The sequence below is a fragment of the Martes martes genome (assembly GCF_963455335.1).
Source record: "Martes martes genome assembly, chromosome: 11".
Taxonomy (NCBI): domain Eukaryota; kingdom Metazoa; phylum Chordata; class Mammalia; order Carnivora; family Mustelidae; genus Martes; species Martes martes.
In genome coordinates this window covers 90,581,745-90,599,426 of record NC_137899.1, presented here as the reverse complement: position 1 = coordinate 90,599,426, position 17,682 = coordinate 90,581,745, and the positions used below count along the sequence as shown (strand labels likewise).

The 17,682-nt window shown below is 36.4% G+C and overlaps 1 protein-coding gene across 9 annotated transcripts in view; it reads left to right on the top strand.

Moving 5' to 3' along the window:
- The window catches only part of CNOT4 (CCR4-NOT transcription complex subunit 4), a 140,619-nt gene that overhangs the window by 48,382 nt on the left and 74,555 nt on the right, over positions 1 to 17,682 (top strand). For all 9 annotated transcript variants that reach the window (XM_080818914.1, XM_080818913.1, XM_080818912.1 and 6 more), the window contains one exon: positions 14,301 to 14,566. In XM_080818914.1, the coding sequence (XP_080675040.1) occupies positions 14,393 to 14,566 (174 nt within the window). In that variant the 5' untranslated portion in view covers positions 14,301 to 14,392. The remainder of the gene's footprint in view (positions 1 to 14,300; positions 14,567 to 17,682) is intronic.

Sequence of the window (17,682 nt, the reverse complement as noted above, 5' to 3'; positions counted from 1 at the left end):
GTGTATAGATTATACCTTTATGCAATTTAAAGATTAATAAAACTAGCACATTGGAGTGTGTCCAACCCAGCCCAAAAATTGAAAGGATGAGCTTCCTCATTAGTCATTGTTTGCCGTGAAGAGGAAAGACCAAAGTGGGGGCAAGATGAAAGAATTTGGGGTGGATGAATTGGAACTGATCTCTTGGTGGAAGAGGAACATGCAGCACGCGACCTGGGATCAGAATTTAGGAGGTGTTAGAATCTAAATGACTGGGTGACATATAGATACGGCTAAAGAAGAGGTTCCACTTAACTGTGCTAATAAACATTTTTGTTTGTCTTTTAATACTGAGAGTATGAGAATGGCTCTTGTACTTCAGTTTAGTGTTTTTGCTGGACTGATTTTTTTCTTATCTGTTTCTCCTGGTGTGCTATAAACTGATGTACAGATACGTCTCTAAAAGGACTAATATATGTTCAGAGTGACCAGGAGGGTTTTGAATTTTTGATGCTTTGATTCATTTTTCTCAAACAGTCCTTTGGGTCAGTCCTTAAAGACTTTAAAATAGGCATATCCTTCTACCAGGTGCTGTCTCCCCCAAATAGATCTGGGGATTTTTTATGGGGTGTTTTTGTTTTATTTTGTTTTTCTGAATGGAAAATGTGCTGGTATAGGCAACTCCTTTTGTTGACAACCTGTGTGAGTATGGTAGAGAACTAATTAGCACACTAATTAGTCTCTGCTTTGATTTTATGCAGATTTGATTTTATCTTATTAATAACACTTTCATCAGGCTTAGCCTTTAATTTTTTTTTAACTCCTAGCTTTCTTCTGAGAGAACATTAAGCTAATAGGAAGCATGTTGATGCTGATTCTCTAATTATACATTTAAAAGTTTTTCATCTCATCACTTTGTGTCTTTTTGTCAGATACACTTAATTTTTAATTTAAAATAGTTTTTCCCTTTACAAATGTAAATGTTTATTTTCTAAAAATTGGCAAGTAGGAGGAAGAGAAGAAACCAAACATAGTTACCCTGCTATTTCGGCATTTTCACTTTCGGTCATTCTATGTAACCCCCTGCTCCTTGTGGGAACCTATAATTTGCTATACATTTGCCTGTGGCACAGTGTTGAGCACAATAGATGTGACCTTCGCACTTAAAGGATTTAAAATTTAATAACTTTGAAGTTATTTTAAAAAATTAATGTATTATTATGTAAGAAATGCATTAATATAGTCTGTTTATAAGACTCATACACAAGGCTTGTTTCCAATCCATCCCATTTCTTTCATTGTTTCTATAGATGTAGTTACTATTACCAGCTTGTATAAAATTTTTTCTATGATTTTGTAATGTAAAAAAGTTGCACAGTACCTGCAGTTTAAATTTTTGCATTCAATATGTTTGTATGTGTAGATCTACTGTAGTCTTTTAAGTTGTTGTATAGTGTTTTTATTGGTTTACTGTAATTTTGTCATGCTATTGATGGACATTTAGGTTTCCCATTTTTTGCTATTATGAAAAAGTGCTGTAAGTGTTTGTGTATGCCTTAGTATATGTGCAGCTCTTTCTGTGTGGAAGATACAGGGAGGTGGGATTAGTAGATCATAGAGAGTATGTGGTTACCCTTGAAATTTCACTGTTCATATTCCTCTTAAAGTTGGACCTTATAGGAGCTTATCTCACATCACTCTTCTCCTAACTGACATGTTGTTATTGCTTAATATTTTATTTTATCCTTGTTAAATCCAATGAATGATAATTGTTCTGTATAGAAGCACATGATTTAGTATGCATACATTTTTACTATATTTTCTCACCATCCCTTCTTTAATTTCTGACTGGCCTTGTGAGATCATTTTCCTTCTTCCTGAAGAACCATCTTCACAAGTTCCTTTAATGGAAGTCTCTTACTGGTAAACTGTTTCTATTTTCATTATTTGTTTTAATTTTTAATTTAGCCTCATTGTTTTATCAATTCTTTTTAGCGCTTTATCATGGAAATTTGTAAGCATACGTGAAAGTCAACCAATAGTGTAATGAAACCCAGTTACTTCTGTTGTACAGTTTCTGCAGTTACAGACATTTTACTGTTCTACTTTCATCTCTTCGCCATTCTGTTTCTTCTTTCCTGCTGAAATACTATATCATGAAGTCTGTAAATACTTCGGAGTGGATCTCCCATAGAAGAGCTTTAAAAAAAATAAACGTAATACTACTACTATACTTAACTCACAGTACTTCCTTAATATCCTCTAGTATCGAGTCCATGTGATTATCTCAAAAAACGTTTTATGATTTTACTCTCATTCTTGAGGGTTATTCTCCTCTAGGAGCACAGTTGTAGGTTGGTAATAATTTTCTTTCAATATCTAGGTATGTCTCTTCTAACTTCAGTTGTTGCTGTTGAGAAGTCAAGCTATAATTCTAATTATCATTCCACTGGATGAGAGGTCCTTTTTAAAAGTCTGCTTTTAAGATTCTTGTTGCCGTTGGTGTTCTGCAGTTTTACTGTCTTGTAGCTGGTTGTGCGTTTGTTGATATACTTAGGTATATTTTGCTCTCTGGGTCTGCAGATTATTTTTAACCATTGTGGAATCTGCAGCTGTTATCTTTTTCATTTAAGACTGAAAAAATTGAGGAATATAGAGAAACATATAAAACATGTACAGTTTAATTATAAAGCAAACGTCTTTATAACCTGGGTCAAAAATAGAGTCTTCCAAGTAGCCTCAGAATTAGCCACCCTTTCCCCATCCCAGATACATCTCTTCCCATCCATAACCATCTCCCTTTCATTCAGAGGCACTTATATTTTGACTGTTATTACCTCATGTGCATCCCTAAAATATATTTTCTTTTGTTTGTTGAAACGTATATTACCATAGTTATATGCGTCTTGCTTCCTTTGCTCAACATTTTGTTTGTGAGATTCATCTGTCTTGTGTAGCTGTAGTTCATTTTCTTTTCTTTTTTTTTTTTTTTTTAAGATTTTATTTATTTGAGAGAGAAAGAGAGCAGCAGTAGAGGAATAGGCAGAAGCAGGCTCCCCACTGAGCAGGAAACATGATGTGGGGCTCGATCCCAGGATCCCGAGATGGTGACCTGAGCTTAAGGCAGGTGCTTAACTCACTGAGCCACCCAGATGCTCCACTGTAGTTCATTTCCATATGGCCATTATTTCTTCAAATATTTTTTTTCTTATCCTTCTCTCTCCTTTTGTACCCAGTATGACTATGTTGATGCACTTAATGGTGTTTTACTTTTCTCTGAGGGTCTGTTCCGTTTTCTTTTTTCTTTTCCCTTGCTGTTCCTTGGATTGCATAATCTTTAATCTTTATTAATCTGTCTTTGATTTTGCCAGCTTATTCTTCTGCCAATTGAAATGCACTGTTGAGCCCTGCTAATGACTATTTAATTTCAGTTATTGTACTTTTGAACTCCAGAATTTCATTGTTCATTTTTAATAATACTTATCTCTTTATTGACACTCTATTTGATATGATGTCATCATACCATCCTTTACTACTTTAATTATGGTTTTCTTTAGTTCTTTAAATATATGTAAATGACTCTTTGAAGTCTTTGTTAAATCTGACTTCTGGTGGCTCACACAGGTGGTTTCTGTTGCCTGCTTTTTTCCTTCTGTATGGGTTATACTTTCCTATTTCTTTGTATGGCTTGTAATTTCTGGTTGGAAACTGGACATCTGATATAATATTGTAGCAACTCTTGATACCGGTCTCCATGCCCTTCTCAGGGCTTCTGATTGTTACTTGCTTATTTGTTTAGTTACTGGGTGGATTATTTTAGTGACTTCTCTTTCCCTCTTGGCATGTTAAGCATCTGGTGTTGTTCCTAGGGGGTGCAGATTTGGATATGCCCACATTCACCCAGGAATTTTTCACAGGGCTCCCTTTCACTGCCTCTTTCCTTGACTACATCCAGATGTTAAGCTCCATTAATTGCTGTCTGCCTGCTCCATTGTTTTCAACAATGCCTTAGGACGTGAATTGTTTCTCAGCTTGATCCAAAAAATTGGAGCTCACTTGAAGGGATAGTTCTTGGGTCAGAGCTTGAAATTTGTTCTGACCCCAGGAGGGCTCAACCCAGCTGGTTTACAGGTTAGCCTGTCTCTGAATCTCTTCCTGTTTGCCCTTCACTACAATGCCCTAGGTTTTGAGATCGCACTTAGGCTTGAGCTTCACACTCTGTTGTAGACAAAGTCAGCATTGGAACAATGTTGGATTGGAACAGTCTCCTTGGAAGAAATTCAAGAGATACTGGTTTTAAGGCCTGCTTCATCTTTCTGGCAAAATCTTTGGCTGTGGAATTGGATAGTAGAGACAGTGATGTGCTCTTTTCTCTGTGTGTCATCCCCACTTTAGGAACTGAGCACTTCTCGGAAGCGTATATGGTGGTAGTCTCAGGTCACCTAGTCTTGCCTGTCTTGGTGTGGGACTTCTGCTTTCCAAAGAAGCTGGGTGAAGGACAGTCTGGGTCCTAGTATTTTCAGCCTGCAGCAACAACATAGGACTTCTTTCCTGTGAGTAGCAGTTAAGTGGAAGAGAGATGCCCTTACCTGCACTTACCGGGAACTTAGCTTTAGCATCAGGTAGCTTTGAGCAGAATGAGAAACGCTGATGTCCTGCCCCCCCTGGGAGATTGCTCTTGGACTGGTAGCTGTAGCGAGAGGGCACTCTCTGTTCCTGGCTGCACCAGTCTGAAGTTTCAGCCTTCCTTAGCCGGAAGGGGGAAGGAAAGAGAGGAAGTAAGTAGGTTTTGGTTCAGATACTACATAGTCTTGCTGTTTTTCCTGAGTTTCAGATTTTCTTGAGAAAATGTTTTTTCATTTGCCTCATACCTTAGGGTCATTTTTGCTTATTGGGGTCACTAATGTATTCCAAAGACATAGACTAGAATTTGAAACACAAGAAGAGCTGAATAACTATTTATTGAATCATTCAGTAAATTAAGATAAAAAAAGAACTGTTGGAATGCAGAAAGTACATTGGTCAGCCATCAAACTTTTCTAATAAAGTGAGAACCTTTTTGAGGAGAAGGCATTAGTGTTATGTACTGGATACAGTTAGAACGAGTTAGCTTTTTTTCTTTTTTTAAAGATTTTGTTTATTTATTTGACAGACAGAGATCACAAGTAGGCAGAGAGGCAGGCAGAGAGAGAGGAGGAGGCAGGCTCCCCGCTGAGCAGAGAGCCCGATGCGGGGCTCGATCCCAGGACCCTGGGATCATGACCCGAGCCGAAGGCAGAGGCTTTAACCCACTGAGCCACCCAGGCGCCCCAACGAGTTAGCTTTCTTGATACGAGAGCCTAAATGTGCTTTTTTACCTTTTGTTTTTTAAACTTCCCCCTTTAAAAGACTAGTCATTGTTAAGTTCTGTCCACTTTAAGTAGTGGTAGAAGTCTATACCCAAGTGGTTTAAGTTAGATCTTTCTTACTTGAATCATTTTAAATGTGTATGGAAACTTTTTTTTATAGGACAGAAACTTGTAGCAAATCTTCTTTTTCCTTTAAATTGATACTACACATAAGTGATCAGTTTTTAAATACATTTTAATTGTCATATTGTTAGATTTTTAGAAATATATTTGTATGCAAAGATTGCATTTTCTTATTGCTTTGATTTAAATGATTTGTCATCTTATCTGTCTTTGATTTCTTCAGCTGATAAATTGGTGGTAATTTTAATAACAGCTCTCCCAAAATCAATGATCATATTCCTCTACCTGCAAATGAATGCATCCAAATTAGCAAATTATTTTTTTTAGTATTGAATATTGCATCATAAGTAAATTTAAAAAAACCTTGCTTTTTCAGTGAGATGTTCAGAGAAGTCTGTTATTATGTCTAATATGTATTTGCTGCATATGGACTTCAAAAGACTGGCAGTTTTGTTCATTGTCTCTTCTGATAGGTGCCTACACATTTATGGATGAATAAATAGATACTTCTCTTCCATTCCCTTCACTTCCCTTCCCTTTCCCATCCATCCTTCCTTCCTTCCTTCCTTCCATCCATTCATCCATCCATCCATCCCTTCTTTGTTGATCTCCTTCCACTTACAAATAGTTTCATGATACCAGCTGTTCTGAGGTTTTTGGATATGCTAATAAATAAGACAGTGTCTTCCCTCCTAAGAGTTAATTTCTACTGGAAATATATTCTGTTTATCTTCTCCTACCCTTCTCCTACCTCTTCTTCTTTAGCAAATGCTTAGGGGACATGTTACAGTGTGTTTGAGATGACTTGGGTGCTGATTTTGATTTATATCCTCTGCAAGTAAAATAATTTACTAAATGAGGAGCACATTGGTGGAGGGGTTGAAAGCAGTCCCGTGTAATTGATTCTTTTATGTATAATGAATCTTAACCTTTATGAAGGAGACTTTAAATTCTTAGGTAGGTATTTTTCTAAAACATAAATAAGCTTTCCTCCTGTTCCTAAAGGTAAAACAGACAATCTTGGGTTCCATAGTGTATGTATATTCATGAGATATGTATACTGGTACTTTGGTACTGAATTTAAAATGGTGAAGTATTGTTGTTGATATTTAGGCAATCAGCTTACCTTGCCTTTTTTTTTTAAGATTTTTTTTTTTTTATTTGACAGAGACAGAGATCACAAGTAGGTAGAGAGGCAGACAGAGGGAGAGGGAGAAGCAGGCTCTCTGCTGAGCAGAAAGCCCGATGCAGGGCTCAATCCCAGGACCCCTGAAATCATGACCTGAGCCGAAGGCAGAGGCTTTAACCCACTGAGCCACCCAGGCGCCCCTTACCTTGCTTTTTTATTTAGCAAATTGTCCGTAGCTAGTGTTCAGTCTCTTTTTGCTTTTGTGTAGTTTATTATATAAGTAACATGCTTTGTGAAATAGGTGCCTAATATAGAAACGGTGGATAACTTAGAGTGTTGCTTCCTATTTTTGAAGAGGGTTGTCAGTCATAAATGACATATAACAAATAATGTGTTCCCATTTTTTATTATTATTCATTCATCAACTAAGTGAGTACTTGCTGTTTGCCACCAGCCATGTTGTAGCTGCTTGGTACACCATCATAAAGGTTATGTACCAGGTAATTCCTCTGCTCTACTAAACTTTCCACTCTAGTGAGACTGGACTGGTTGTTAAATAAGAATTTTATAGTTATAAAACAGTGATTAAGTAAGCTGTAAGTGGTGTGGAATTATACTTAAAGGTTTTAAAGAATGTTAGTTTATAGTTCTATGTATATATATCGAGTATATGTTTTTTGTGGACTCTTAAGATGGTATTCTGGATGCTTTTCAAAGCCTGTGTGTGTATGTGTGTGTGTGTGTATTTCATATCTATAAACAGCTCTCTATTACATGTTGTTACAGTGTATTTTGGTTATGTAGTATATCCAGGAGTATGATTTGCAATGCAGTGGAGTTACATCATATACACATTTACTGTATGACAAAATCAGCTATGAGATTGGCAAAAAATTAAAGGATTAATGACTAAGGAACCAAATACTTAAAAAGTTTTCTCAAAAGTGCTGTTTATACCCCATTTAACTGTGTCTAGTGTATATTTTTCTTTTATTGATTTTTTAAATAAAATATATCCTAAACTTTGTCATTTTAAATATTTTGAAGTGTACAGTTCAGTGGCATTAAGAACATTCACAGTGTTGTCTAACTGCTACCACTTTCTGCTTCTAAAACCTTTTTTATCATCCCAACCAGAAACTCTATATCTATTAAGCAGTAACTCCCCATTCTCCCTCTCCCCAGCCCCCTGGTAACCTCTACTCTTCTTTCTATGTCAGTGAATTTGCCTATTCTAGATACCTCATGGCAGTGGGGTCATACAATACTTGTCTTTTTGTGACTGGCTTATTTCACTTAGTGCAGTGTTTTCAAGGTTCATCCACATTGTGGCATGTATCAGAGTTTTATTCTTTTTATGGCCAGATATTGTCTATGTGTACACTACATTTTCCATTCATCTGTTGATGGACACTTGGGTTCTTTCCATCTTCAGCTGTTGTGAATAATACTGCTGTGAACATTGCTGTACAAGTATCTCTTCAAGTCCCTGCTTTCAGTTTTTGGGGTATATATCCAGAAGTGGATCATAATGCTAATTCTGTATTTAATTTTTTGAGGAACCACCAAACTGTTCTCCACAGTGGCTGCAGTACTTCACATTTTACAGTATATTTTTATACAAATATTTTCAGCAGTGTCCTAAGTGCAAAACCATGTATGCAGCACTTCATGAGTGATTTTTTTTTTTTAATTTTTTATTTTAATAAACATATAATGTATTTTTATCCCCAGGGGTACAGGTCTGTGAATCATCTGGTTTACACATTTCACAGCACTCATCATAGCCCATACCCTCCCCAATGTCCATTTCCCCACCACCCTCTCCCGTCCCCCTTCCCCCCCGCAACCCTCAGTCTGTTTCTTGAGATTGAGTCTTTTATGGTTTGTCTCCCTCCCAATCCCATCTTTTCATTTTTTCTTTTCCTACCTCCCCCCAAACCCCCCCACCTTGCATCTCCCCTTCCTCATATCAAAGAGATCATATGATAGTTATATTTCTCCGATTGACTTATTTCGCTAAGCATGATACCCTCTAGTTCCATCCACGTCGTCGCAAATGGCAAGATTTCATGTCTTTTGATGGCTGCATAGTATTCCATTGTGTATATATACCACATCTTCTTTATCCATTCATCTGTTGATGGACATCTAGGCGCTTTCCACAGTTTGGCTATTGTGGACATTGCTGCTATAAACATTCGGGTGCACGTGCCCCTTCGGAGCACCACGTTTGTATCTTTAGGATATATACCCAGGAGTGCAATTGCTGGGTCGTAGGGTAGCTCTATTTTCAGTTTTTTGAGGAACCTCCACACTGTTTTCCAGAGTGGTTGCACCAGCTTGCATTCCCACCAACAGTGTAGGAGGGTTCCCCTCTCTCCGCATCCTCGCCAGCATCTGTCATTTCTTGACTTGTTAATTTTAGCCATTCTGACTGGTGTGAGGTGGTATCTCATTGTGGTTTTGATTTGTATTTCCCTGATGCCGAGTGATGTGGAGCATTTTTTCATGTGTCTGTTGGCCATCTGGATGTCTTCCTTGCAGAAATGTCTGTTCATGTCCTCTGCCCATTTCTTGACTGGATTATTTGTTCTTTGGGTATTGAGTTTGATAAGCTCTTTATAGATTTTGGATACGAGCCCTTTATCTGATAGGTCGTTTGCAAATATCTTCTCCCATTCTGTCAGTTGTCTTTTGGTTTTGTTTACTGTTTCCTTTGCTGTGCAAAAGCTTTTGATCTTGATGAAATCCCAATAGTTCATTTTTGCCCTTGCTTCTGTTGCCTTTGGCGATGTTCCTAGGAAGAAGTTGCTGCGGTTGAGGTCAAAGAGGTTGCTGCCTGCATTGTCCTCAAGGATTTTGATAGATTCCTTTCGCACATTGAGGTCCTTCATCCACTTTGAGTCAATTTTCGTGTGTGGTGTAAGGAAATAGTCCAATTTCATTTTTCTGCATGTGGCTGTCCAATTTTCCCAGCACCATTTGTTGAAGAGGCTGTCTTTTTTCCATTGGATATTCTTTCCTGCTTTGTCGAAGATTAGTTGACCATAGAGTTGAGGGTCTATTTCTGGGCTCTCTATTCTGTTCCATTGATCTATATGTCTGTTTTTGTGCCAGTACCATACTGTCTTGATGATGACAGCTTTGTAATAGAGCTTGAAGTCTGGAATTGTGATGCCACCGACTTTGGCTTTCTTTTTCAATATTCCTTTGGCTATTCGAGGTCTTTTCTGGTTCCATATAAATTTTAGGATTATTTGTTCTATTTCTTTAAAAAAAATGGATGGGATTTTGATAGGGATTGCATTAAATGTGTAGATTGCTTTAGGTAGAATAGACATTTTCACAATATTTGTTCTTCCAATCCATGAGCATGGGATATTTTTCCATTTCTTTGTGTCTTCCTCAATTTCTTTCATGAGTACTTTATAGTTTTCTGAGTATAGATTCTTTGCCTCATGAGTGATTTTTGAGCATGGTTTTGAGTACAGGATTATTTTTAAAAAGATTTTATTTATTTATTTGACAGACAGAGATCACAAGCAGGCAGAGAGGCAGGCGGGGACGGGGTGGGGGGCAGGGGATGCAGGCTCCCTGCTGAGCAGAGAGCCCAATGTGGGGCTTGATCCCAGGACCCTGAGATCATGACCTGAGCCAAAGGCAGAGGCTTTAACCCACTGAGCCACCCAGGCACCCCGAGTACAGGATTTTTTAAAAAAATTAATTTATTTATTTTAATAAACATATAATGTATTTTTATTCCCAGGGGCCGAGTACAGGATTTTAATTTTGTGTACTTCACTACTCTTTGGTGTTCCAGGAGTATTATATTTATGTCAGAATTTATACTATGTTGTGGTATTAGTTGCAGTTGATATAGAGAATAAGAACTAGGGTAATGAGGTAGAGATTTTCTGTATTATTGACTCTTTTGAGAAAATAATATCATTTTCACTTTTTGGAAGAAGGCATTTCATACACAAAGATATGCAGCTGCAACTTCAGTGATGATTATTTCTGTCTTATCATGCTGGAAAGAAGATGGGTTCTGAAGCTGGTGGTCTTACTTTTGATTTGTGTGTTTTAACCCTTAAGAGTTTTCCATGTGGCCTCACTTTCACCTTTTATAAAGGATATAATGTGTTCTTACCAAGTCACTGTGAGGATTAGATAGTGTATGTGAAAATGAACTCTTTTTCAAAATTAATTACTGAATCAAAAACTAATCACTTCTGTCCTAAACCCCCCCCCACACCTCCTCCAGGAAGTCATTGACTTTACTTTCCTTTTTCATTTAAAAACATCTTTTCTTTCTGTGTCTTATACCTTTATAAATCTTATTGTTTTAACTCATTTTGTTTTATTTTTATTTTAATATACTACAAATATAAATATATAATTTATACAATGTACAATTTTAATATAAATATTAATATTTATGAAATAAAATTATTCTTCCTTAAATGAAAATTTAGGCTAAGGTATTTGGAAAAGAGAGAGTTTATTTCAAAGCTTATTTTAAAGCTTGATTTAGTGGTGTTATATAAAGGAAATTCCTCTGTATTTGAATTTTCATTTAATTTTGCATGTCTTAGCGTTTCCAGATGAATAAATTGAGTCCTAGAGCTTTTGATTGTCTTATCCAAGATTATGTAGCTGTTTCGTGGAGGCATGAGGCAGAAATCAGCTCTTTTGCCTTGTATTCCAGTGTTCTACCACATTAGACTTCCCTCCTACATTTTACCAGTTCTGTGATTTCCTTTGGCAACAGGCTTGCATGGCGTCTCTCCATGGTACTAGAAGTGTACAGAGTGCACTTGCACTTGCACTTGTATTAACCACCTTAAGGGATTTCTTGCTCTTGTTCCTTTTCCTCCCTCTAAACTGGAAAATACATACTCTTGCAGACCTTTAAAAAATTTTCCTAGGGGTGCCTGTGTGGCTCGGTCAGTTAAGCATCTGCCTTTGGCTTGGGTCATGATCTCCAGGCCCCATGTCTCGCTACCTGCTCAGCAGAGAGTCTGCTTCTCCCTTCTGCCTCTGCCCCTCTCTCTGCTTGTGGTCTCTCTCTCTTTCAAATAAATAAAATCTTTTAAAACTTTTTTTTTTTTTTAAACAAGCAATCAAAAAGCAAGACTTCACTATGTCATCTTTTGTTTATGGTAATTTAGTTTTTGGAAAGCTTTTCAATTTGTAAGTCCCAGCTGTTTACCTTCCAGCATCCCATAAATAGCCTCACTAAAACTCAAGCAAGCTATTGTGGAGGTAACATCATGTAATCAAAAGTATGTTAGAAGTGTAGATAGCACCTCTCAATTAGTTTCCTGTTGTTAGAAATTATGTTTGAGTTTGCTTTTTCTGCAGGTATAGTTTGGGATATTCAAGTTGGAGGAGCTATTAGAAATCAGCTCTAATTTTAATATATGAAGAAACTGATAGGAGCAAAATTGAGTCTGCAAACCAGGATTCCTGAATTGTTTATAAATATATATACCATGTCTTTAAAAAATTTTATTTTGAAATAATTATAGAGTCATAGGAAGATATTTTCTTTTTCTTCTAATTATTAAAAGCAGATTTATGGGGGTGCCTAGGTGGCTCAATCAGTTAAGCCTCTGCCTTTGACTCCGGTCATGATCCCAGGGTACTGGGATTGAGTCTCGCATCGGGCTCATTACTCAGTGGGGTGCCTGCTTCTCCCTCTGCCTTTTTTTCCCATTGCTGTGCTCTCTCTCTTTTTCTCTCTCTGACATAATAAATAAATAAAATCTTAAAAAAGGAAAGATTTAACTTAATTTTTCAAAAGATGAAAATAATTCATAAGGTTTGCCATTTTAAATACAAAAAGAATATTTTGTAACAAATCAGATAATACAGATTTTTCTAAAATAAAATTTTGAAAATAAAATTAATTTCAAAAGTAAAATCTACTTACCTCCATTTTGTCTTTTTTTTTTTTTAGAAGAATGGTCTAAGAAATAGGGAAGTTCATTCTTTTTTTTTTTTTTAAAGATTTTATTTATTTATTTGACAGAGATCACAAGTAGGCAGAGATGCAGGCAGAGAGAGAGAGAGGGAAGCAGACTCCCTGCTGAGCAGAGAGCCTGATGTGGGACTCGATCCCAGGACCCTGAGATCATGACCCAAGCAGAAGGCAGCAGCTTAAGCCACTGAGCCACCCAGGCGCCCCCATTTTGTCTTTTTTGATAAGGTAACATTTTGGTGTGTAACTTTTTATGTGCTTTATTTTCTTAGAGAAACAAATCAAATATATATACATAACAGGGTTTAGATATTTATGTGGAAGTAATTGTGTTGGTCTCCAGCTTTATTTATTTATTTATTTATTTATTTATTTCTAAAGATTTATTTGTTTATTTGTCCACACTGAGCAGGGAGCCTGATGTGGGACTCGATCCCAGGATCCTGGGATCATGACCTGACCTAAAGGGAGATGCTTAACTGACTGAGCCACCCAGGCATCCTCAGCTTGATTTATTTATTTTTTTATTTTTAATCTATTTTTAAGATTTTTATTTATTTACTTGAAAGAGAGTGCAAGCTGTGGGTGAAGAGGGAGGAGCAGAGGGAGAGGGCGAAGCAGACTCTGCACTGAGTGGGGAGCTTGTTGTGGACCTGGAGATCACAACCTGAGCCAAAATCAAGAATCAGATGCTTAACTGACTTAAGTGCCCCAGGTGCCCCTTCAGCCTGCTTTAAAACAAAACCAAAACAAAAACCTGACAACTTTATAATAGACATCTTCTGATTCAAGACATCCAGTTTATGGCTGTATCATTATTTATTTAATGATTTCCCAACTGATGGACAGTGACTTTGCAGTTTTATACTCTAGGAACAGTGCTGCCAAACAGAGCAAAGTACCTGGTGCACAGGTGTGAGTATTTATGTGGGATAGATTTTAAGGTGGTATAAAGGCATGGTTAACAGCACAGATTCAGGGGCTAAGATTTGCTGGAATGAATCCACGCTGTACCATTTAAGAGCCAGGCAACTTAAGGCAAGATATTTTTTGTGCTCTCATTTTCTCTGAAAGAGGAATTATATCAGTGATAATCTTTACTTTCTGAGGAGACTAACTTCTTTGATAGGCTAATGGGGGACAAATCCTCTCTCCCTGTTTACTGACCAAAGAGGTTGATCACCTTTTCATGTGTTGTAATTATTTGTAATTCTGTGAGTTACTCATTGTCTTCTGTTCTCATTTTGACTTAATTGCCTTTTTAAAATTGCTTTGTGAGATTTGTTTGTATACTCGACCCTAACTCTTCATTATAGTGAATATATCCTTTACTCTGCTGCTTGCCTTTAATTTTGTGTTTTCTTCTTTCCACATTACTAAGTTGACCATATCTTTCTATGCAGATCTATCTTTAAAGTAGGTAGACCAGAATTTTATTATTGCTTATAAACTGGTCTATCCTTACCATATTGATTTGTAAATGTCACTGTTACTAAATATTAAAATCTCATAAATTCATGGTTCTGTTTCTAGAGTATTTAGGTTCTTTAATAGTTTGTCTATTTTTGTACCCATGTCAGATTTGTATATTATTCATTCTCCTAAAATGTGCTATGATTAAGTACTAGGTTAGTATTAAATATTTTACAAATTTTTTGTCAGTATGTTTCCTGATGGTTGAAATGCCATTTTTTTCCCCAGTAGTAAATAGTATACTTTGTTTCTTCTCATGCAGGTCTTTGAAGTTCTACAGTTTAGTTCTCAGTGCTGAACTTCCTTCTCCCTTAAGTTATTATAAACTTTTGCTGCTGTTTAATAAACGTGAAGATGTCTCGCAGTCCTGATGCGAAGGAAGACCCTGTGGAATGTCCTCTTTGCATGGAGCCCTTGGAGATAGATGATATCAACTTTTTTCCTTGCACCTGTGGCTATCAGATTTGCCGATTTTGTTGGCATCGAATTCGCACTGATGAAAATGGGCTTTGTCCTGCGTGTAGAAAGGTAAATACTCTAGAGTAACTTTGTATACGTTTTTTTGGTCCCAAACATACAAGTAAGTAGATTTAAAAGAATCTACAAACCTCAGGTGATTTCATGTGTAGCATTTTTAAGATAATAATGAAGTAGAAAGATACTGTATGACCTTGGTAAAGTCATATAACCTCTCTAGTTGACCTTTAGCTTTCTTATCTGGAGAGATTCGCAAGATCAGTGGTGCTGGATATTTAAGAGAATTACAAGTGGAGAGGCAATGGATTTAGATAGGGTAGTGTGAATTTGGAAAAACACATTCAGCTGGGAGGATATTCACTTTAATTTTCTAGTACAAAACAGGAAAAAAGTTTTGACATTTATTAAGAGAGGTCATGGGTTAAAATGACAGAAATCCTGCTTCAGAAGATAATAGTTACTCATTTGTTGAGTCTTTACAACAACTCTAGGCTGTAATGCTATCCCGTGTACATGAAACTAGGCCTTTTAAATAACTTATCCACAGGCATCAGCTAATGGGTAATAGGTTTGGGATTCAAATATAAATCCTTTGAGTCTTTTCTAACTCTAAATAGTTCTATGATTTTTAATATTCCTGGGTCTTGTTTAAATAAGCAGGCCCAACAGTTACAATATAGTGAGTGACTTAATAGAGTGAGTAGGATTGCCACATTTGTTTTTGAAGGACTTTGTGATCTAGAGGTTAATGCAAATACCTTTTTTTTTTTTTTTTTTTGGTCTTTGGTTTTCAGTGTCTCTTGGTATGGTTTAAACTTTTCTGTTGACCCATTTCAAAGAGCTCTTATGTTCATTACTACAGATTTTGAGAAATCAGGGATGTGTTTTAGATACCTAGAATATTTAAATTTCATCTCTCAATTTCCTCATCAGATAGATTATATCTTAGAAGACAATGCATTATCCAGTTGTTTTTTTTAATCTAGTGGGCATGTAATATATATTACATGAATGAAAAAAGGTTAGATCTACTTAAGTGTTGAGTTTATATACAGTATATGTAGTATATATAACATGTAATAGATATTTATAATGTATATTATCTTTTTATAAGGTTAATGTATTTTATAGTTTTGGTATTAATGTATTTTAGGAATGTGAATGAAAACTAAATGAAAATCTTAATATTAGCTTTGGTCAAAATTTGTAATAAATTTGTGTTAGTGGATTTGGGGCATTCAGTCGTATTTTAAAAATTGGCTCCTGGCCATTCCATAAGAAGACAATTATATTGAACTATTCTGTTGAAAGTGGTAATTTTCATTATAGCCTGAAACTATAAGGCTTGCGAAGTTGTTTTACTTAAAAGTTTATCTCTTTTTTTCTTTTTGTGTGCTATGAAGAGGAATCTTAATAAAAAGAGACCACTTATTAAATAGTCATTAGAGAAAAATCAATTATTTGGGGAAATGGCAAAAAAATTCACTTCACTTTTAGGGGATTACCTAGAATCACCTTAAATTCTTAGGAAGTAGAGAAAAAAAGTAGAAAAATTTTAAGGATAAAGCAAAATAATTTTAGCAGAGCTGGTTATCAATAAAAGTGTGCTTTTCTGGGAAGACAAGCAAGTATGAAGAATCAGAAAGGCAGTGGGCCATTGCGATCAATTTTAGGAAAGAAGCGTTAGCTTAAACATGCTCAGGATAAGGATGCTGAGAGAAGATAAGAGTAGTGGTGCTTTTAAGATCCTAAGGAAAATATCAGTGTGGTTGCTTCAGTGTTGCATTGGAACAGGATATGGATCCAGCCTAACTTTTATGCCATGTAGCAGAGACAGATGCTCTCTAGCTGAAACACTGGTTATAAATTTGGGTCAGAGCCTTAAGGTGGATGGAGATACCCTGGAAGAACTAAGACCTCCTATGCTCAGAAGATGAATTATTGTTATACTCTGTCCACCAGTTTGTCCTCTTTGCAGTCACAAAAGAGCATCCTGCAGTAGACAGAAATAGCATTTATAGACTAGTTGACAGAGTTCTTTCATATAAAAACGTGTTAAGAACAAAGAATTAGCAGACATTTCAGGAATACCAGCATCAATACTAAAAATTAGTAAATAAAAGAACCTAACAGAAGTAAGCAAACAGAAACATTTAAAAATGTCATTGGTGCTTCTCAAATAAAAGAGAGTGGCATATCTGTGTTGTAGAAGGAATATATTTTAAAGGGCAGATTAGAGATCTTGCAAATGAGCAGTCTTATGAGTGGGCTGAAGAACAGAATGTACAAAGTTCAAGAATTGTGTTGTGAGGTCATTTCAACATTTGGAGGAGATTTGGTGGTTGAATTAGTAAGAGACATATACAGTTCTAATCAGACAGTTAACTCTAGGGGAAACACAAAGCTGTACAAGAGAAGTAAAGAAATCATATTATGCTGCAATGGCTCAGATATGTTTTAGGGGTTGAGATTTTTTTTTTCTCCCATACAAATATATTGTTACAGCATCATTTGTAGAAAAGACTCTATTTTTTTAAGGTTTTATTTATTTATTTTTATTTTTTAAAGATTTTATTTATTTATTTGACACAGAGAGAGAGATCACAAGTAGGCAGACAGGCAGGCAGAGAAAGAGCGGGGAAGCAGGCTCCCTAATGAGCAGAGAGCCCAATGTGGGGCATGATGCCAGGACCCTGAGATCATGACCTGAGCTGAAGGCAGAGGCTTGACCCACTGAGCCACCCAGGTGCCCCAGTTTTATTTATTTATGTGTGAGATAGAGAGAATGAGAGAGAGAGAGAGAGTGCATGAGAGGGGAGAAAGTCAGAGGGAGTAGCAGATTCCCTGCTGAGCAGGGAGCCTGGTACGGGACTCCATCCTAGGACTCCAGAATCACGACCTGTGGTGAAGGCAGTTGCTCCATCAACTGAGCCACCCCGGCGCACTAGAAAAGAGTCTTTACTATTGAATGGTTTTGAACTCTTTCTTAAAAATCAGTTGCTCATAAATGTGTAAGTTCATTTCTAGAATCCATCCATGTCCATCTGCAGACGATTGTTTCTATCCTTATGCCAATACCATACTGTCTTGATTACTCTAAGTCTTAAATCTGGTATGATAAATCTTTCAACTTTGTTATTCTTTATAGAATTTATTTTGGGCCTCTA